The sequence below is a fragment of the Pectinophora gossypiella genome, chromosome 8 (genome assembly GCF_024362695.1).
Source record: "Pectinophora gossypiella chromosome 8, ilPecGoss1.1, whole genome shotgun sequence".
In the NCBI taxonomy this organism is placed as follows: Eukaryota; Metazoa; Arthropoda; class Insecta; order Lepidoptera; family Gelechiidae; genus Pectinophora; species Pectinophora gossypiella.
The window spans coordinates 12,132,753-12,156,017 of NC_065411.1; the positions used below are offsets into that span (position 1 = coordinate 12,132,753).

The following is a 23,265-nucleotide window of genomic DNA, read 5'->3' on the forward strand; positions in this document are numbered from 1 at the left end:
ATTTTCCCTCACACATCTGGCTCGACCGTTATAGCACCGACTATACGGCTCACCACCTATCACGAAGAGTGGGTACTTAGTTACTCTTGCGAAGGATGTACCTACCTCTGACTAGCTCAAGTGACACGGTACCGAAATTTTTGAAAGATGATTTAGACCACATTCTGAGTTGATATCAACTGGTATTTCCTGTCGGAAAATTTTAGTGTTACTTTCAGTCTCATATTTTGTTTCAATGCATCGGTTTTACTACAATCAAGTTGACGTTCTAATTTTTTTCGTTTTCGACGGAATATTCCACTTGATATCAACTCAGAATCATCCCTCAAAGTTTTCGTGTATTATATTGATTGTGCATCAATAAACGGTCTTTCAACTTAGATTTTATCTTAACAAAGAAAAGAAATAATAATAAAGAAAGAATTTATTCAGCCACTCTAGCGACCATCATCTTAAGTATAGGCGGTGCGGCGTCGAAGTCAATATCCACCATCTCGCCGAATTTTTTGAAAGGCATTTGGTAGACGACTTCCCATCTGTCGCGTTCTGCTGCGATCTGGGTACCTAATGACGTCATCCACGCCCCCGTCGCCTGGGCTCCGTGCTCCTTGCTGATGACTCGCCTGTATACAACCGAATAATTAAAAAATAAAATAAATGTCCTTTATAGGAATGGTAGGCCGAATGAAACGTAACGCAAGGTTGTGTGAAAGAGAGAGCGACGAGTGACCGAGACAGACGAAAGAATTACGGAATGACAGGGAAATGGCGGACGGTTGTTTTTAAAGAGGAAAACGAAGAAGATTATAAAACGTTTTTAAATAAACAAAGTTAAAGAAATAATAATCGTTTCCTTCATGCCCTATCCTACAATGTGGTCTGGCGGTTAGAGCTTTGGACTCGCGATTTGGAGGTCCGGGTTCGATTCCCGATGGGAGTTTGACGAAAACACTTTTGTGAAACTGCCCTCTGTTTGGCAAGAACATTTCAGGCTTGATTGACCGAAAAAGTAAGTTGATTCCGTGTTTCGGAAGGCACGTTTAGCCGTTGTTCCTGGTATTATTTCTGAGTATTTATGCCAAGTGTTTTCAATCTGATAATATATTGATCGATGTCAATGTTACCAGAGAACGCTTGCCTTATTTAAAGTGATAATTATAGTTTAGTTTTATCCTGCTAAGTATAATATACTGCAGAGGGAAAGAAAAATGGAAAAGTAAAAACATCTGAAAATGCTACAAAAATCTAAAAGTAGTTTTATAGGAATTGGTGACGATAAAATACGCCAAAACGTGATGGTTTCGGAGATGGTGTCGGGTAAATAATTTTAAGAAGAAGTGAAGGAAAACATCGTAAGGAGACCCACATTCCCGAGAAAACAATTTCGGAGGTATGTGACCTAACCTGTATTGAGCTGGTTTTCCCTTCGTGGGTTGGACGGTAAGACTAGCAGTCGCTTCTGTAAAAAACCGGGCCTGTCTAAATCTTCAGACTAGGCAAGAGGACCCCGTCAAAAACGGAATAATGCTAGGGAGATGATCATCTTCGGTTTTTTATAGAAGCGACTCCCACTCTAACCCGCAATGGGGTTTTTTTAAGGGATAATGCGAAGGAAATGAATATGGATTAATCAAATCAAATATATCTCAGTATTTTACACATACTACGTACCTTCCTTTAACGATTTCTTTTGCAATCCCAAGACCTCTATAATCTGGATGTACCACTATACCTCTCCCACTATAGTATTTACTTATTCCAAGCTTTTCTGTTGCTATAAACAAATCATTTGCCGTCGTTAAGATATGAAATAACTTCTTCACTTCAGGTGTCTGAATCTATAAGAAAAATTAAAAAATGTTTGGCTATAAAATATAGCAATAGATATTTATCTTACATTGTAACAGTGCAGTGCATTATAGACCAAATTTTTAAAAGTTAAAAGGATACTGGATAATTGGTCCATTATAGACCATACATACATAAACTCACGCCTATTCCTAGACCAAATTTTTAAAAGTTAAAAGGATACTGTTACAATGGGCTATGGACTGATTATGCGTCACTATTCTTTGGGTTAAGTACTTATAGAGTTAATTTGATTATAACCATTTCAAGACTTTGTATCAAGTGGCTGTAAGCTGTCATCACAAACGTGAGTTTATGTGTAGAAGTATGAAGTAAAAAGAAACATACATAAACTCACGCCTATTTCCCACCGGGGTAAGCAGAGACTGTGGAATTACATTTGCTTTGATCCTGACACACTTCTCTTGCTTCCTCCACATTCATCAATCGTTTCATACACGCACGCCAGTTCAGAGTAGATCGTACTGAACCTTTCCTAAGGACATCTCCAATTTGGTCAATGTAAGTCCTTCTAGGTCTTCCTCTGCCAACCCTACAACCGCCCTTCATCATCTTTATCTTTTTTTTTCTTAACCTTTTTTTATGTTTGGATCGTAAATAATTGATAATCACCGGTTAGTGACAATAGGCTCGCTACTAATTAGACGTGATTTAGACATAGCTGGTGACGAGTTTATAATATGAATTTAATAGGGTAGTTTCCAACTGGTGAAATCAGTTTCTTTTTACTAAATGTCAAAACACGAAATTACTTTGGAATCACAATGTGACGTCATCGAAAACGTGATAAAATATCGGACTTGTTTTTCTTAATAAAAATCATAAATAAGCCAAATAGAAAAAAGAAAAGTTTTCGTTAGTTTTAGATCTGACTTTATTTAGTAATCAGAATTAGAACCTAGTACGCGACCCAATTAACAGCCTCCGTGGTCTAGTGGTTAGAGCGTTAGGCTCAAGATCTGGAGGTCCGGGTTCGATTCCCGATGGGGACATTGTCGAAATCACTTTGTGAGACTGTCCTTTATTTGGTAAGGACTTTTCAGGCTTGAATCACCTGATTGTCCGAAAAAGTAAGATGATTCCGTGCTTCGGAAGGCACGTTAAGCCGTTGGTCCAGGCTATTAGCCGTAAAAACACCTCCACCAACCTACAGTGGAGCAGCGTGGTGGAGTATGCTCCATACCCCCTCCGGTTGATTGAGGGGAGGCCTGTGCCCAGCAGTGGGACGTATATAGGCAGTTTATGTTATGTTGCACGACCCAATTATACACTTCTGTCTACCCCTACCTAACATAGGCTATGACGTATGTTATGTACGTATTGTATGATAAGAAGAAACATAATTGTTACCTGTGATTCTTCCACGACCTTACTGTGTTCTTCTGTTTCTAGGTACATACCCGAAAATCCCACAATCGGCTGAGGACCAGAACCTTCATCTGGGCAACATACTACAGAATGCATTTTGTTATCTTTTAATAAATGAGAAAATATAAATCTGAACTCCTCTTTGGCATCCTTGCTTTTGTAAATACCTGGAAACAAATGAATGTAACATTATAATGTGGTAGACATTTTCAGATCGAAGAATTTGGTTTCGAGGATTTGTGAAGTGAAGTGCCATGACTGGAGACGATATAGTCCAAAAAAAAGAAAACCAGCTGTGTCTGTTCTGTGGTTTATTCTATACCTATAGCATCATTAACAGCCTATATACGTCCCACTGCTGGGCACAGGCCTCCCCTCAATCAACCGGAGGGGGTATGGAGCATACTCCACCACGCTGCTCCAATGCGGGTTGGTGGAGGTGTTTTTACGGCTAATAGCCGGGACCAACAGCTTAACGTGCCCTCCGAAGCACGGAATCATCTTACTTTTTCGGACAATCAGGTGATTCAAGCCTGAAAAGTCCTTACCAAACAAAGGACAGTCTCACAAAGTGATTTCGACAATGTCCCCATCGGGAATCGAACCCGGACCTCCAGATCGTGAGCCTAACGCTCTAACCACTAGACCACGGAGGCTGTCAGACCACGGAGGCTGTCTATACCTATAGATAACAGGTTATTCTGTTGTATGGTAAGTATGAAGTAAAAGTAACTCTCCGCGCCCCACCACTGGTAGAGCTAGGTTTACCTCTCACTCATCGGACATAGTTCTTCAGTTGTATGACGTCAGACGTCACACACACAGGTGCCCGTGTACGATAACGTCAATGTGTAGTGTCTGTGTAAAAAGAGGTGATTTGTATGAAGTGTGCCGTGATTCTGAGTTAATATCAAGTGGAATTTTTCGTCGCTAACACCCTACATTATGTTTAACCGACATCATTACTTCATTTCAGGTTGATCATTCGATTGTCCGAAAGTGAGATATGAAGTGGACTTTTCACAAAAGTATAAAACTGAAAATACTTAATTAAAAAAAACACTAAATTTTTCACAAATTTTCCGACGGGAAATTCCATTTGATATCAACTCAGAATCATGGTCTAAATCATCCCTCAAAACTTTCGTTACGATCTTACTTACACCCTGTATGCTAACTAAGAATGTAGCCGATATATGAGTCATATCAAGGACCCTAGGCAGCTCAATAGTAACCCTCACACCACGGTGATGAGGTCGGATATTGACCTGACAACCACACGAGAGAAGATTACTTCTAAATTTAAAATGTACAAAAGTGATATTATAAAACCAACTCTAAGGCGATATAACAATAACATAACAGTAGTTATGATAAAATAAAAAAAGCTCTAACTGTGTCATCTCCGGGGTCGTTGTCAACGGTCTGACCCGTTATCTAGCTAAAGGAGATATTGTGTAAAGTGGGTCAAAATTCAGTTCAAGAGCAGTAAATGTTTGATAATAATTTGTAATTGTTATTGTCGAATTTCTTTTCAAATTCATGTTTGGATCATAAATGATTATCACGTGCTCGTCGTGGACGAAGGGAAACATCGTGAGGAAACCCACATACTCGAAAAATGCGTTTCATAGATATGTGACCCAACCTGTATTGGGCTGGTTTTCCTTTCGCGGGTTGGAAAGTCAGACAGACATATAAGACCGGACCTGTCAATCTTCAGGTCAGGTAAGCGGACCCTGTGAAAAACGGGATAGTGCTAGTGTTTATATGCTGAACAGAGACAGTTCTACATTTTTATCACTGTCACTGTTAATTGTTATAATCATTTGGGATCTGGCTAAGGGGGCCTTGACAAGGGTGTCATGATGTAAAAACCGACAGAGGGGATCACATCCTTCCTAACAAGATGAACCAATGATTTTGATAGATGCATGTTTTGCATTGAAGACCAAGAAGGACGTACATTGACCAAATTGGAAATGTCCTTAGAAAAGGTTTAGTCCGATCTACTCTGAACCGGCGTGCTTATATGAAACGATTGATGAATGTGGAGGAAGCAAGAGAAGTGTGTCAGAAGCGAAATAAATGGAATTCCGTAGTCTCTGCTTACCCCGGTGGGAAATAGGCGTGAGTTTATGTATGTATGGGTATAACTACTTTGTGTTCTCCTTCTCTTTATTATACTAATTCTCCGTTAGTTATCTTTCAGTTCAAGATATACGTATACGAAATGGTAAGTATTTATAGACACTTACCAGATCCTTTCAGGAAATTCTCGTCGCAGATAAAATATTTCTCAAAAAAATCTAACAATTCTTCATGTTGATGTTCACTCAAATCCTGAATGCGTAGTTTCACTATCACTCCACCAGGTTTATGCGCTGTAAATCTTGACCACACTTTGACAGTAGACATGATGTTATTTATGATACTTTGGACCAGAAATAAATAAAAAAATATATAAATAATAATAATATGATTGACAAAGCAGCCGTTACGATGCTAAACGGCTAATGAACAACAAAATGGGTTTACACATAGATCTCTTTTTATTATCTGCGATGTTATCAATGTTTTCCGGCTCCGCGTTATCAAATATAAATATAATTATGTATGTGTGCACAAACTCACACACACACACATACACGTACACGTACACGTACACGTACACGTACAAGTACACGTACACGTACACGTACACATACAAGCATACACACACACACACATCATCATCATCATCACTAATTTAAGAGCCACGCTCTTGTCGGTGTAGCATTCTCCATGCTACTTTTTAGGGAAAAATAGGGTAGTGGTTTCCCTCTTGCCTTCCGCCCACCCACACACACACACACACACACACACACACACACACACACACACACACACACACACACACAGACATACACACACACACACGCACATTTAAATAAATACGAGGTTTATATATTATCATTATGGGGGTAGGCAAGTGGTAGTCCCCTTGATCTATAAGGTAGTAGATCAATGGTGTCGCGAACTGTTTAGTGGGGCAGCGACTGGCTGGTCTCCGGCCTGTCATGAAATGACACTTTTGTTTTATCTTTTGATACGTTAGACGAAAAACGCCAAACACGCAAGGATCGTCCCAAACCCACCTATAGCTACACCTTCAACTCGGATGAACAGCTATTCTGCCTCCAATGTGACCGGGTTTTCAGAACAAAGTTTGGCTTTGCCAGTCACATTCGAGCGCACGAGAGAAGAGACTGAGATCGCCGTTGTCGGATACGACAAGGGACTACGTATATATATGTTTTTCTTGTTGACTTTCTGCGGTGTTCCCTTGCTGTTATTTTTACATTATAATTTTGGTTTTTCTCTTATATCTTATTTCGTTTTATTACCCATTATCACAAGCCGCCGATCAATAAGTCCGTTACAAATGGGTAGTCCAGCCTGCCAGTAGTTTTCCTAAGATGTATATATATATCGGGCTCTAAATCTATAAAATAAGTTATTTTTGTTTTTTAGATCTCACTCATGCTTAGGGAAACTCACAAAGAGAAAATTAAGTCGATAAATTATTTATTTTATTTATTTATTTGGTCAACCAACGGCAAGTACATGGTTACAGTTTGCAGTTAATACATATAAAAAAAGCACCTCGCCACTTACAGGTAGACACAACATGCACTAATACTTTAGGTACTTAATTACAAAATTAAATTAGAGCTAGGAAAAGTAAGAACTCCAATGATTGAAAAGTATCTGTTTTAGATAAAACAGTTTTTTTTTATTCGAGAAATAGATGTGAAGAAGATATCTATTTTATCTGCACACTCATGCGCACATGGTTAATACAAGAGCTTGAGTCCCATCCAAGTCAGAATTTCTTTCGATTTTATTTATCTTTTTGTATAAAATAAGTTGTTTTTGATATTCTTATTATTAATTTTATTGTTTAACCAGCTGTTTGCAGCTGCTATAGAATATTGTGAGACCTGACGGCGTTCACAGTTCAGAAGTTACAAAATATACTTACCTGTATTCATTTAACTTCGCTTACTAAATAATGGTGCTAATTCCTGTAAACACCACCTAATTTCATTTTAAGTTATATCTGTCATTTTCTTATCCGCCGAAAAGGAAAGGGACGGGGAATCGACAAGCATAAAATTTATGGAACACGCACAAATCTAAAACAACTCTATAAAAAAATTGTATTGGCTAATAACCCGACAGAATTATGTTGACAGCACATGTCAAACGGTTTGCATACCAGTTTTTTTATTCGCCCGGGTAATTCATTCATTTACTCATTCTTAAAAATTAAGATTAGGAGCTGTCTGCAGGAATCGGGGCCAATGTTTATCTTGATATTAATAATTTGTTAATCTATTGGACGATGTAAGTGCAAATCTTTTACCTTGTGTAAAAACTATTTCGCAACTTGAATTGAAGAAGTTAGGTTCGCAATTTGCCCTTTACTCTGGCGATTTGGAACAACTAGTTGTAAATTCGTGTTTCACTAACAATCAGCACTCGAACCAATCACTTACGTTTCGCAGCACTACAATTTACCCACAATTTCCCTGGCGTACCGTAAAGAATGGAGTGATTTACCTTCTGAACTTTCACCAGGGCCGGACTCACGCACTGGGCCAGCCCTTTGGTAGCAGGCTCGAATCCCATACTCTAAATATAATACCTGTATATTTATTACGTTTGTGACATTGTAACGGCCGCCGTGGTCCAGTGGTTTGAGCGTTCGGCTCACGATCCGGAGGTCCCGGGTTCAAATCGTGGGGGGACATAATAATATGACCATAATACAAAGACCCATAGAAATATGTATCTTAATCTAAAATACACATTTAACTTTATCGAAATTAACAATCACACAATGTCCTAACCAAACTAGGGACCACAAAGTATTTTTTGTGATATGTCCCCACCGGAAATCGAAGCCGGGTCCTCCAGATCGTGAGCCCAACGCACAACCACTGGACCGCGGAGGTCGTTACCTTACTCATTGTTTAACTATTGTGTCTGGAAATCTCGGCCTACGAAATTAAGTATCACCACTTAATACGCTCCTGTCAGCACCTGATTTTGCAGTCTACTCACGCTGTACAAAGAAAAGAGGCGAAAATAAGGTTGATTTATCGACCCGCCAGTCAGGGAGTACCCTTTATTTCCAGCGTAGCGGAAGTCCCTTCGATGATTGAGCGCTTATCGCGATGACCCGAAACTGTGACTCCCGAAAATATGGGCCAAATCACTCCGGATTGATTTTTCGTTCCAATCATTCAACCAAAACCTCGCACAGCATTTCACATCTATTTATTTCCAGCATCTTACACGGGGTGTTAAAAAGGCCAAATTGAAGCAATTCATCTAAAAAAGCAATATTGCAATTTGACATTTGACAGGTTCCTCTTACCTAACCTGAAGATTTGACAGGTCCGGATTGCGGCCTGTCTGACCTTCCAACCCGCGGAGGGAAAACCAGCCTAATACAGGTTAGGTTACACATACCTCCAAAAATGCATTTCTCGGTAATGTAGGTTTCCTCACGATGTTTTCCTTCACCGCTGAGCTCGTGATAATTATTTACGATCCAAACATGAATTCGAAAACAAATTCGACAATCATTTGTTTAGGCATGTGCTGAATTCGAGCCTGCTACCTCAAAGTGAGAGGCAAGCGTTCTACCAACCGGGCTACCACGGCTCCCAGTCAACGTCAAATTAAATAGTAATCAAGATATTACCACTATGTACCACTTTTGATACTTTTTTATCGCAAATATCGTCAACTACTCTGTGGACTTGGGAAAAAAAATTAAAACAAGAGGCCTGGGGGTGTCCAGTTGGGCGCGACCCTCGAGGCAGGGCTTTATCTGAGAAGATTTAAAAGTATGAATCGACCGTGGGCCGGTAGCGATAAGTGCTGATTGAAGGAATCCTAGGATGGATATTATGAAATTGTCGCTGTCAAGAATACAACGCTCCGCACCTAGACAGGCGCAGATCTCCAGAAACAATAGCTAAACAATGGAATTTGTATTTTAAAAGACATCTGGGTCTTACGATCATCTATCATGTTAGAAAGGCTACAGTCTCTGTCGGGTTTTACGACATGCCCGGAAAAATAAGGGCTGAACGTGTTCTATGTATCTACTTACCTATTTAATTCGCTCCAAACCAGCATAGAAGTACCTAAGTATTATTTTTTTTGATTAGGTAAACAAAAAGTAACTGTTCAACTCGTAGAAGAGCGTTTATAATTGTACAATTTAAGTATAATATGTAATTATTTTCAATATTTAACTTTGAATATTTACCAAAAATTTAATAAATAAATAATTATGTATCTATGCCTCATGTTGAATTTTAGTTCAATTTAATTAAATTGAAAAATTAATTTGTTTTAGTTTTATTTAATTTTATTTTTGCTTTGTTGGCCAAATCTATTTGTGTTCTGAAAGTAACTGTTTTGTTTATGGTGTAAATAAAGTTTTAATTAAAAAATTATAATATCATGAAAAATAAAGTCTAAAATTCAGACACAATTTTCGTTCCAAATTACCTTTTATTTTCTTATGGATATTTTTTTATTTAAGTTCATTAGCATTAGAAGCGGTACCTTCAAAACTTTATCAATCAATCATGAAATATGTATTGTATTTTTTTTTCAACACAGTCAATAGGTATTAACTTTTTTCTTTATTAGGTTATAGACCTGACTTTGCTTGGGTAGGTAATTATTTTACATATATATAAATAAACTCACGCCTATTTCCCATCGGGGTAAGCAGATACCAGATACCAGGGGTAGGGGAATTCCATTTACCTTATAATATAAACATACAGAAAATATTATATATTTTTGGATATTTATAAAGTACGTTTATTTCACAGTAAGTACTTTATTATACTTTATTATAATATCAACGGATGTAGTAACGGGAACGCAACGATAAAATACTTATTGGGTAAACTGAGTAACCTAAAAATTGTAGTTTAACTAATTAATATAATTGTTTAGCCCATAATATCTACCAATATTTTATGTTTATTTTTATTTTTTTAAATTTAGGGCCCTGTGCCGAGGTTTTTCTTGCAGTTTCTTTTCCCCGGCTATACAGGTTGTGAGAAGCTGCAGTAGTTTTAGGCGGATGAGACGTTCGTTATGTAAAAATTGACGATTCAAAGTGTAACTATGTTACCAACTGAATATAGATATTTTTGAATTTGAATCTACGGAACATTATAGTCTGGTTAACGACACACTACAGCGTGTTTTATTTATTCATATTGTACCGAAAAACGAGATGTCTTTTATCTATGAAGGTATGGACAAAATGTGTTAAAAGTATAATAGTTTACAAGATAAAGGTGAATTGGGGCAAGACCACAATAAAAGCGAAAATTGAAATAAAATGCGATATAACCGCGTATTTTGTTTTACGACCGTTAACGGGCTCTAAAATGACGTTACGTCCGTGTTGTGTTGTTTTCGTTGTGCCAGAACATAGGTTAGGGTTGCCAATACACGTTGTAAACTCTATCGGGAAAAAAATAAGTTTAAAAACTAAAACCCGACAACGTAAAAATCGCGCTCTAAAAGTATGAGACAAAAGAATATTTTACTGAACAAAACTTAAACTGTTACCACGGTCATGGTACGCCGTGCAAGAGTAAACATTCCATTTCTTACATTTACCATGGCTCAGTGGTAATTCCTAAGGCCTTGCCTGTTAGCCTGCCGGTAAAAGTTCGAATTCTAAGTTCAATTCCATACTATTGCGATGGAAAATTCCACATGATACGAGTATTAACTCAGAATAATGAGCTGAATCATCCCCCAGAGTACTTCTTCGTTACAATGTCATTTAGATCCTGTACGGTCACGAGCATTAATATGTATACACTTTGTTACCATGTCACTTTAAGTTTTTTGACAAATTGAAATCAATAAAAAAAACCTAAAGTACGTACAGCTAGCCACACGAGTACGTATAGATGTCAGTGACACCGTCGAATACTAAGAGGGATGATTCGGACCATGATTTTGAGATGACATCAAGTGAAATTTTCTGTCGGAAAATTAATGAAAATTATAGTGTTATTTTTAATAATTTTCATATACATACTTTTGCGACGGAAAATTCTACTTGATATCAAATCAGAATCATGGTCTGAATCGTCACTCAAAGTTTTCGTTACGATGTCACTAACAACATGTATACCTCTAATCTTAAACTTCACAACCAGTGTTGTGCCGTACCAGTAAAGAGGCGCAATAGTTATGTAAAAAATGCTTAAAACACATAATATCGGGAGTCTCATATTTCCCTGATTTAAACGCAGTAAGAACCCGTTATTGTGTGTTTTAATTATGATAATAACCGCGTAAACTTAAAAAAAAATATAAAAAATGCTTTCTTATCTAGACTTTAGGCAGAGAAGCAGAGGATCAGAGTACAAGAAAAAACTATTTGTAAAAAAAAACAGCCAGTGTCCTTACTATTAAAGAGTATTTACAACGGGAACATTCCCAGGAGGAACACATCACTGTTCACAACTCTAGTAGAGTTTTTTTGTTTCTATGCAGTCGTGGTGACTGTACCATTTATACAATAGTACCTACCACAGTGTCTGTAAAACTGCTGTTCCAGATGCTTGATAATGATGGTACGTATAATACTGACAGAGATGCACACTCATACAGGGTGTTAGTGACACCGTAACGAATACTGAGGAGGATGATTCAGATCATGATTCTGAGTTGATAACAAGTGGAATTTCCTCCCGGAAAATTCATTTTTTTAAATTATTTTCAGTTCCACACTTTTGCAACAAAAAATTCCACTTGATAACTACTCAGAATTATGGTCTGAATCATCCCTTAAAGTTTCCGTTACGATGTCATTAACACTCTGTATGTATTGGGGTAGGCAGACCTACAAATCATCAGATCAGAAAACTACCTATTGAAACAAACAAATTAATAGACTAAACCCATAACTGATGTACAGGCCCTGTACGTTATGCAAAATATATCTTTATTCAGTTGGTATTCTCGTATAAGTAGTTGCGCTTTGAATGGTTAGCTTTTATATAAGTACTTACTAACTGTAATCCACCTCACAACACACACGATAGAAGAAGAAGTAATATTTTTTCGATGAAAGTTTCATCCGCCTAAAACTACTGCAGCTTCTCAACCTGTATAGTCGGGGAAAAGTAGCTACAAAAATACCCTTGGCCTTAGTATATTCGTACTTTTGTCGTTTAGTATATTATTTTCATGAGTTGATTCTAGTCGCAATCTCCTTTGGCAAACTGCCCATTACGCCACCGTATCACCCCATTGCCGTCAATACAGCAATTACAAAAGAATCAAACGTGTCTCGCTTACGAAGATAATCCTATTTGCTGAATGTGGATCAGGGGACGTGACAATTGTTTAAGATCACTTGGGGTTTTACGAAGGATTTTCTTATTTATTTATTTATTTGTAAGGTACAGAATTAAACAAAGGAACATACAAAGAAAATAGACAATACAGGTAATTTTATCTCTAAATAAATATTCACGTAGGTCGAAAATATTTTAGTAAGTATATCGAAAGACAATAATAATTTACAGAGTAGGTACTGGCCTGCAAAACTAAGTACTTGGGTACTACACTTTTAAAATTTCATTTTTTTATAAATTATTCAAATTAGAGATATAAAATTAAAAATATTTTATAGATAATTTTATTACGTCTCTTTGTAACTTACATAAAAAAAACTCTTTTTCGTGTCCTTTTAATTTCAATAGATTATTTTGTGTACTTGAAAATATAATTTTAAAAGTGTGATGCTTAGTTTTGCAGACCTTTGTAAATTATGATATATTAAAAAAGTAAAATGATAATAATACATATATATCTTACTTAATCTTTAGCTTCCTCATTAGGTACTAAAAAATAACGAAATTTAAAAACAGTTTTAAATTGGCAAAACGCGTTTTCACCAAAAACAGGTTTTGACTGTAACATATCTACTTACATATATGAATCTCTTCGTATATTTAAAGCTATTGTATATAATTAAACACTGCACATCGAAAATGTTTTACTACCTAAACTATTCTAAACAAGTTAAAACATCTTTGCAATTTCGTGAAAACAATTTCTTAATTTTTTTACAATTCCACCAATCTAGAAAATTATTCTGTGTTTGCCTTGTGTCTACGTGGTTGAGAGCCGCACACAGCCGACAGTAGTTGTCCGTAGCTGGATCTTCATCTGGGCTATGGAAAGAGTAGTGATTGTGCCATTTGAAGAAACTATAATATCTCTCCTTGTCGTTTATGATGTCGTTCATTTCTTTAGCCAGCCTTTTTGCACCCAGTTCCATGGCGTTCAGGTATGCTCCTTTCGGCAGGAACCTATAAGATGACTTATAAGTCCAATGCACACAAAGTCGGTACTTGCAAAATCATCCCGGCCCGGTTCGCTCCCGATACCGCCTCTATGTGCATTGAGGTACAAGTTACGATTACTCTCTGACTAACGATTACTTTTGAATGGCAGCACATACTCCACCATCATCACAACAAAATTACATACATAACATCTCGCCTATTTCCCGTCCCATCTTGTTTGATGAGAGTGGAACAGCCAAAGTGTTGTGTAAGTATCATAGTGAGTAAAAATTCGTACTGCTTACCACCCCAATGGGAAAAAGACAAAATTAATATTATAATCTCAAATTGTGAGAAATCTTAAACTCGGCCTTGAATATTTATATTTAAAAGATTTATAATTTTCACTAGATCTGTATTCATCATAACATCGAAAGGTCACTCAATCACTAACTAACTGACGGACTCACCCATCACGAAATCCATAAAACTACAAGTACAAGTCTCAAAATTAAAACACATAATAACTCAAATTTAGCGAGGGGTTTCTTTTAGGACGCAAGTGCTCACTAAGACGGGAATTTGCAAAATTCAGACCCTAAGGGGGTCGCAAAGTTTGTATGAAACTTCTAAAGTTTTTATAGTAAGGTTTCACGCGAACAATGTCGCGGATAACAGCTAGTAGTTAGTTACATAAATAAGAAATCATAATATTTACCTGCTGTAGTTAGCAGTCCCGTAAACTATCGGGACAGTATAATATTTCAGCGGTTTTAATAGTTTCTCCGTAACATAGTCTCTGCTAAAGGAATTTTCAAATGCCAAATAGAAAAAATATTCATTTTTGACTTTGTTCCAACAATTGTCACACGTCGAACCACATTGGCCATAAACATCTATCGTCAGGTTGTACGTACTCAATTCATTCCCAAGAATACGAACAAATGATTCTCTCCCGCTTCTAGTGTGACAGTTTGATGCAATCCAAGCTGCTGCTTTATACTTTCTTTGTAATCTCCTTTTTATTTTATAATCAATCGGCAACATTTTGTCATCTTCTATCCAGTTGACTGTTTTATTAGGCCCAAGGACATTACCTTGTTTGTCTTTCACAATGATATATGTTGCTAGGAGATCCGAGTCCAGTCTATAGGTAAATGTCCAGTTAAAATAGTTGTCGAAGTCGTAGTTTTTTACTGGATAATTGTGTGCGGATTCCCTACTCCAAAATACATATACTTGCCGCGGGGACCGCATTCGTATATCGGCAACTTTGTTTTCTCTTACTAGTTGTGGTCCGTGGAATACTATAGCATCGTAATTCGTTACGTATTCTAAATACATCCTATTTGTAGTCACGAAACAGTTTTTTACGGAACAATTGTGATTAATGAAATAGTCTTGTCCAATGCCACCTATACCACCTCCATACCATAGTAGGATATACTTCAAAGACTCATTTGTTGTAAACCGGTGATACAACAGTGAGGTTTCGCCTGATATCTTCATGTAAATCATTAGCAGCAACAGTAGTAATATAAACAAGCAATCGACAGGTACTTGCGCCATTTTAATTATTATTATATTCTGCTCATAATAAAGTAATAAACATAGAATTTTGCTTTGATATTACTTGTTCTATATTTATTTATATTTGAGAAACTTTAATAATAGTCATCAAAATCTAAATTAAGATCCCAAATTATATCTGTATGAAATACAAATATCCGAAAAAAAACTGACTTGTTAAAGTTCTAAGATTGAATCTGGAATTTGATGAAAAAACAAAACTTGTATCACTGCTAATCTGAAATTGGGAAAATGAACGTTTAGTTGATGAAATAATTATTTGACATTTCAAAGAATTTTTTTGCTGGATACTACTGGATACACATAATAAAAATAGTAGATCGTTAATTTTCCAAAAAAAAAAAAACAGGATAACAAGTAGGTAACTTCTTGCAAAATGCAATGTTCTCTTTCACAAAACTTACGTTTCACAACAACACATAATAATACATTATAAGTAAACTAAACTTTGTAGAAATTTAGTTGGTTCCAGAAGTTTCCAGTAAAACAATATACTACACACACCACTGGACTGCCGTCGAATCAAAGTAATTTTGTGATGTGTTTCAAACCATATAGTGTACAGACAGCGATTACAGTGTGGAATCTTCATCATAGTCTATTTATACAATACGACCGTCTTCTGTTTGAGAACGCCATCGGCAGGAAATATTGAATATTATTCATTGTGATCATAATAACAATGCTGCGAACGATAAGAAGAAAGTCAAATAATACAAGAAAGATACTTGTGAATTTGAAGACATTTCCGTTTAGCACAAAGCGAAATTAGTTCATAGATGAACGTTGTTCCAAAAAAAATATAGGCCATATATAAATGTAACTTTTTATAAAATAAAGTAAGTGAACACAATTTTTCTCCCTTTTACCTCAATTAAATAAATCTAAATTTAAATTCGGTTTGTAAAATTTTTATTTTGAATAATCAATTATGATGAATGAGCAATAAAACTTGTGAAAAGTGATACAATATCACTTGTGATCTGTGTGAAAGAGCACTATATACCTACGTCTGTGTAAAAGTTTTAGAGTTTTTATTGGCAACATACTTCAGCCTACTTCTCTCGTGTGGGTTGTGAGTTCAAAGATCGATCTCATCAACACACGTTAACACACTTCAGTGAAAAAAAAGTCTTTCTTTTTGTTCTTTGTAATAAAAATCGTCGAACCAGTTTTAGATTGTTTTTTTTTTGCTTGAGGCATCGTGAAAATCCCTGTAGAACAGCATTTTCCAAATCAAATTTCATTTGGACACCATTTTTGTAAAAAATATCGTACTTACTACAGAAAATGTTGAAATGAATGCATTTTCATGATGGCTGCTTATAATTACGAACGTTTAGGCTTTGATAATGTTGTCAACGCAATCGTTTGTAAAACAAAACAATGGGAAAAGATCTTTTTGAAATGTTATAATTTGCTGATGAAATTTAATGTAAAAACATTTATTAGAACCAAGCTTATTGCGCGCTCCACTACATCGACTTCTTTCACCCTACGGTTGCTTGAATAACAATTTGTAAAATGGAAATAGTTTGTACATTAGCCAATGAAGCCTCCACTTATAACACATACTAATACATTTATCACTGAGAAGTAGACAGAAGTAATATATTAATAATTAACAATAACTGAGTAATACAAAAAATAAAAGTTGATGTTAGGTACATCTGTTCTAACGCTTTGAGGGCAGATACAAATTTATTGTGCTTAAGGTGAAATTATGTCAATGCTATTGTATTTGTCATTATATTTGCTACAAGTTCTTCCGGCCAAGTAGTTAATGCCACCTGCGGCAAATCTACTATAAGTCACGTCCAAAAAAAAAGCTACAAGTTCTCACTTTAAAACGGTGCTTATTTACCCGTCCGTACCTGCCCTGTACGTTATTTGTGCAATAAAGTATTTATTGATTGATTAATAGGTTTCAGCGCCACAAAAACAGGTAAAGAGTCAATTAAAAATGCAAAAGTATTTTTATTTGCTGTTGTATTTGTTTTTCTTTTTATATTTATTTATAAAAACACTCACGGTCGCTGCAGTTTCGGGTTAAAAGTTGTGTGAGTCTCTCACCATTCCACCACCTTATAAAATTATCCTTCGTCCGACTTGGGACCCCGTAGTGAAGAGCAGCGCACAGACGACAAAAATAATCTGTAGACGGATCCTCTTCAGGGCTGTGGTACGAGTAATGATTATGCCATCTGAAGAAACTATAATACCTCTCCTTATTGTCTATGATATCTTTCATTTCTTTAGCCAATTTTTTTGCACCCAATTCCAATGCGTCTATATAAGCATTACTAGGCATAAACCTGTAAACAAAATGATAAGTAAGTAACAAACTACACTAAAAATAATGTTAGTGAAACTTTCTACTTACTTTATAAGAGAAATTAATAACTTAATACTACCTAAGTATTTTGTTATTTCGAAGTGTCATACTTTATTACTACTTTTGTGTGCTTAGTGTGTGTTAGTGATCATAAACAATTATTTATGTGGAAACAGTTTTTACCATAATTGTACAATAACATCAAAACTTGCTCGACGTAGAGGGAAAATAAGGCCACTCGCCGTAAAGAGACTCGCCGTAGCGAGGTTCGCCGTTCGGAAAGTCACTGTCAACGCTACAATTCGCCTAACTCTTGATAAAATTTGATAATGACGATTTCTTAGGTGTAAGTACGTACAAACCATTCTATTTTTTGTTACACTTTCTTGTTTATGTGTTTTTGTAAGTATATTTTAAATAATAAATAAATAAAAAATAGTAGTAAAGATCACATTATCAGGAGGAAATCTTAAAAAAAATATATTTAGGTAGTTTTATTTACCTGCTGTAGTTAGCAGTCCCGTAAACTATCGGGACAGTATAGTGTTTCAACGGATTCAATACTTTCTCCGTAACGTAGTCTCTGCCAAATGAATTTTCAAAAGCCAGATAGAAGTGATAATCAGATTCGATTTTTTCCCAACAATTTTCACACAGCTTCTTTCCACAAAGACCGTAGATATCTAGAGTTAGATTGTACTTTTTCATTTCATTCATAAGAATATGAACAAATTGTTCTCTCTTGCCATTGGTACGGCAGTGTGAGACCACCCACGCAGCGGCTTTATATTTCGTTTTCAACTTATTTTTTAATACATCGTTTATCGGCAGCATTTCATCATCGCTAATCCAATCCATTATTGGGCTAGGTCCTATGACTTTGTTTTCGTAATCTCTAACTAACATGTATGTTAGCACCAGGTCGGAGTCTAATCTATACGTACAAGTCCAGTTAAAAAAGTTGTCATATAATTTGTTTATCACTGGCCTTTTTTGTGGAGATTCCAAAGTCCAAAATAGATACACTTGCGTATTTGATCGTTTGATGGGCACATCAGTAGTTAGCGGTACAACTGGACCATGAAATAATACGGCATCAAAGTTTGTGATATCTGGTAGGAGTGTCCTATCATATGATAAAAAACAGAGATCATAAGAACACTTGCGCTTGGAGAACTCAGTTCGTCCGTGGATAGCAGCGGATCCAGCAAATGCATCTCCCGAAAAAGCCAAAATATACTTTAATACTTTTTGTGTTGTATTCCCATCCATCACAGTAGTCTCTTGGCCCAAAATCTCTACGTACATTATTAAGAGCAATATTATCAAAGTAAAGAGAAAAACAGTTGGTTTTGTAACCGTAGTAACTGTTACTATTTTACACCGACGCATATTTTACTAAAAAGAAACTAACTTCTATTTTCTCTTTATGACTTCCTATTTTCTTTGAATCCCTTCTTTGTCTTACACTCAGATCACATTAGGATAGCTCTTATGAAACACAGTTCTACGTCGTTTCTTAGTACTTAGTTATGTTCTGCTTTCGGTCCTTTTAGCTTCCTTTCCCCATCTGAAATTTGATTACGAGGGTAATAAAAGTGAAATTATATTTGTAATTAAAAAATTAATACTAATCAAAATTAATACGACAAAAGGTGACCTATCTATAATGGATTTGTGACTTAGAGATATTTAAAAATAGTCAATCATTTATTATATTATTGTTCTAATACAAATCAGTAAATATTATTTGAATACAATAAGAATTACTAAAAAATGGTAATTATTACTATAGGTGTAATCTTGCTTTGCATAAAACAATAAAGCAAAAAAATACGCACATATACATACTTATGTATAGAAGTAAGCAGATAAACCTTGTGCAGACAGTATCACTTTCTTATTTATCATGTCTACGTACCTATAATTATAATTATTATGTTTGGATTTCATGTGTTCAAATTATATACATACATAAACTCTACAGAAATATCAAATAGCAATATTGCTTTTTAGATGAATTGCTTTGATGTGGCCTTTTTAACCCCCCATTCTCATGTAGAGCCAAGCTGCTAACTCTACGTGCCCTAACCACTCGTATAGAAACCCTTTACAAACGTTAGGTAAAACATGGGACTTGGCCGTTTCTCTGCATGAGACAGATTCATTTCTTCGACGCTAACTATTAATCAAATATTGTTCTGTATTCCCTAGAAACAGACTTCAATACAGAATAAGATGAGGTAGCCCACAAAGGTCATATTTTTACCCAAGTCCCAAGAGATCCGTGCCAAATGAGATAGCTCTTATAGGCTCAACGCAAGATTCTTTCTGTCTGTCGGACCCGTGTTTAATAATATTTATTGTACATATATATATAATATAATTACGCAGGCATACCCAAGGTTAAAGGTTATCGCGAATTAAGTCAGAGTAGAGAATTTAGGGTGGTATTAATTAACTAATCTCAGCTTTGAGACTGCCCTCACGATCATGTCAATGTGACAGTTCTTATAGAAAAACACGGACTTGAGCATGATCTTGAGGGCAGTCTCAGCTGAAGTTTGTTTATAAATACCACCCTTAGATTGCTTATCATAATGAATACCAAGAAGAGCTTACATGGAACAGATTAAAGAGAAGGCGAACGTCGTGTCTTATAAAAAAGTGAAGGATTTGGTCTTTGATAGACAAGAATGGAGAATGCTACACCGACAAGAGCGTGGCTCTTAAATTAGTGATGTAATGATCATAATAAATGTTACAGTTGCCATGTTTCAACACCTAAATTGGTATTTCCCTTCTACTAACCATTTCACTTCATTGGAAATAAAACCCGGAACTCATCATGTACCGCCAGAATACGGAGAGTACCTTACTTACGCATATTGAGCCCCGAGGTTTAATAAGTACAACCGCACTTTCAAACAATAGTAGGCCCTTGAAATACCGGATAAGCCACGCCATTGAGTTCTTCAGTCAGATATTAACATCAATCCATCGCTTTTGTCTTCCTACTGTGTCGATAAAAAGGCAAGACATGCAAAATACGCTGGTTTATTACAAATTTCAAGACAGTGACGTCGATAGAGTTAGGCGTGTTTCAAAAATTTCAATTAAATCTTTTATTTGGAATGACATACAACTTTATTTATAAAACTGTACACAAATATATTTATCTACAAGTGTAAAATTATAATAAACACGTAAGTACTTCGCATTTACAAGATGTTACTTACAATATATTTGCATATTAAAACTAGTTTTAGATTACATCCCAACTATTCTAAACAAGTTAAATAATCTTCACAGTTTCGGGAGAACAATTGGGTAATTCTTTTACAATTCCACCAATCTAGAAAATTATTCCGTGTTCGTCTTGTGTCTACGTGGTTGAGAGCCGCACAAAGCCGACAGTAGATGTCCGTAGCAGGATCTTCATCTGGGCTATGGAAAGAGTAGTGATTGTGCCATTTGAAGAAACTATAATATCTCTCCTTGTCGTTTATGATGTCGTTCATTTCTTTAGCCAGCTTTTTTGCACCCAGTTCCATGGCGTTCAGGTATGCTCCTTTTGGCAGGAACCTATAACATAACGTATAAGTCCAATGCACAAAGGTGGTACTGACTGCTAGGGGTGTCCCGGCGGACTTTTGTGTGTAACATAAGACCCGATGCCGCCTCTGTGTGCACGTTGAATGCAGCACAGTAACTTTATTCATTTCAAAAAACATAAGCCCCATAATAAATCCCAAACTCAATCCCAATTTATTTTCTTAAGAGATCTTTATTAAAAAATGAAAGTTATATTTACCTGTTATAGTTAGCAGTCCCGTAAACTATTGGGACAGTATACTGTTGCAACGCATTCAATACTTTCTCCGTAACATAGTCTCTGCTAAAAGAATTTTCGAAAGCCAAATAGAAGAAATAATCAGATTCGATTTTGTCCCAACAATTTTCACATTTCATATTTCCACAAAGACCATAAATATCTAGAGTCAAATTGTACGCATTCATTTCATTCTTAAGAATACGAACAAAATTTTCTCTTCCACTTCTAGTGCGACAGTTTGACACAATCCAAGCTGCAGCTTTATATTTGCTTATTAATCTCTTTTCTATTTCATAATCAATTAGCCAATCAATTTTGCTATCTTTCCAATTCATTATTTTATTAGGCCCAACGACATTACCCTGTTTGTCTTTCACGATGATGTATGTTGCTTGGAGGTCAGAGTCCAGTCTATAGGTAAACGTCCAGTTAAAATAGTTATTAAACGCCTTATTGCGTACTGGATGATTATGTGATGACTCTCCATTCCAGAAAATGTATACTTGTCGAGGGTTCCTCTTTCGTATTTGGGCGACTTTCTTTTCACTCGCTACATAGTTTCCGTCAAACAATATTGCATCATAATTCTTTACATAGTCTAAATACCTCCTATTTGAAGTTATAAAACAATTTGTTACGGAACAATTACTATTGATAAAAGGGTCTTGTCCTTTGCCAGGTGGCATAGGTATACCATCTCCATACCATAATAAAATGTACTTCAATGTTTCATTTGTAGTAAATCGATGATATGAAAGTGAGGTCTCGCCTGATATCTTCATAGAAATAATTGAAAGCATCAGTAATAATACAAAAAAGCAATCGACAAATGCTTCCATTTTTAATATTATAAGGAATTTCATTATTATATTATTCTGTTTATGACGTCGTGTTTGCTTTATTTATTTATTTTCACTATCTGGTCTGGTTTCTGGTACTTTCATATCACTTTTATTTGATACCATTTTCTGGGTTTGTATTATTATATTTGATAATAAATTGTTAAAATATTTAGATTACCTATTCCAAATTATGTCTATTAATATCTCTAGAATACAAGTAACAGAAAAAAACTTGCTTTAAAACTTCTTAAAGATTTTAGTCTTGTAACTATCACATTGAATTTGATGAAAAAATATTACAAGTAAAAAAAAAAACATTACACAATGTTACCAACAATTCGGTAACTGGGCCTGGAATTTCACAAAAATACACTCATCAAGTACTTTCCAAGTAGGTACTGGATGTTGATGATGATTATGTTGACCTTTTGGTCAAAACTCCGATTATATTATAGCCATAAAATAAACTTAACAAAAAAAAAACAGAAAATGTCTACTACCGTCGAATCAAACGACGAATTTGACGTTTTTTGTGCTTTTTTAAACCGTGTGTACAGAGCTAATACAGTGACAAGTCTTCGTCGTAATCTATTTATACAATTCCACTGGCTCTATGAGAATGCAGATGACAGGAAATCTTGAATATCCATTGTGATCCTAGTAACAATCCTGTGAACGATAAAACTTAAACAAAAGAGGTATCACATTGGGCTCGTGAGGCCGTGAACTCGGTGAGGTGTGAATACTTAGTTCATATTGCTGCAGATTTCAGTACATACCATCAAATTTTATTATAAATGATACCTGTCATTTTCTTATCCGCCGAAAAGGAAAGGGACGAGTAATCGACAGGCATAAAAATGGAACACACGTCAATTTCAGGCAGTTTAAAAAACCCTCCCAATACGTTGGCCAAAACTCAATTGAAATAAATGAGAACACACGTTAAACTGGTTGCATATCATGCCTATTTTATTCGTCCAGGTTATTCCTTCATTCACTTATACATTTTAAAATTAACAG

At 35.8% G+C, this 23,265-nt stretch overlaps 2 protein-coding genes across 3 annotated transcripts; both read right to left on the minus strand.

The window, feature by feature from the left end:
- Positions 1-409: 409 nt before the first annotated feature.
- On the minus strand, positions 410-5,768 carry LOC126368664 (uncharacterized). The gene is made up of 4 exons (XM_050012756.1): positions 5,496-5,768; positions 3,220-3,404; positions 1,672-1,838; positions 410-623 (listed from the first exon to the last, which is right to left on the minus strand). Exons 1-4 carry the CDS (start codon positions 5,653-5,655, stop codon positions 425-427), a joined length of 711 nt encoding a protein of 236 aa, XP_049868713.1. The 5' UTR covers positions 5,656-5,768; the 3' UTR covers positions 410-424.
- Positions 5,769-13,071: 7,303 nt separating this feature from the next.
- Positions 13,072-15,741, minus strand: LOC126368674 (alpha-(1,3)-fucosyltransferase C-like). 2 transcript variants are annotated; one of them, XM_050012768.1, is made up of 3 exons: positions 15,635-15,741; positions 14,359-14,439; positions 13,072-13,664 (listed from the first exon to the last, which is right to left on the minus strand). In XM_050012768.1, exons 1-3 carry the CDS (start codon positions 15,649-15,651, stop codon positions 13,361-13,363), a joined length of 402 nt encoding a protein of 133 aa, XP_049868725.1. In that variant the 5' UTR covers positions 15,652-15,741; the 3' UTR covers positions 13,072-13,360. The 2 variants fall into 2 exon arrangements, with proteins under 2 accessions (XP_049868725.1, XP_049868724.1); XM_050012767.1 differs by having other exon boundaries at positions 14,359-14,442.
- Positions 15,742-23,265: the final 7,524 nt, after the last annotated feature.

Excerpts from the sequence above, each read along its gene's own strand:
- LOC126368664 (XM_050012756.1), bottom strand. The coding sequence starts at position 5,655 with ATGTCTACTGTCAAAGTGTGGTCAAGATTTACAGCGCATAAACCTGGT. Across the intron at positions 3,405-5,495 it reads GAATTTCCTGAAAGGATCTG|GTATTTACAAAAGCAAGGAT; the intron begins GTAAGTGTCTAT and ends ATTTGTTTCCAG. Across the intron at positions 1,839-3,219 it reads AGGTCGTGGAAGAATCACAG|ATTCAGACACCTGAAGTGAA; the intron begins GTAACAATTATG and ends TTTTTCTTATAG.
- LOC126368674 (XM_050012767.1), bottom strand. Across the intron at positions 13,665-14,358 it reads GGGACTGCTAACTACAGCAG|GTTCCTGCCGAAAGGAGCAT; the intron begins GTAAATATTATG and ends GTCATCTTATAG.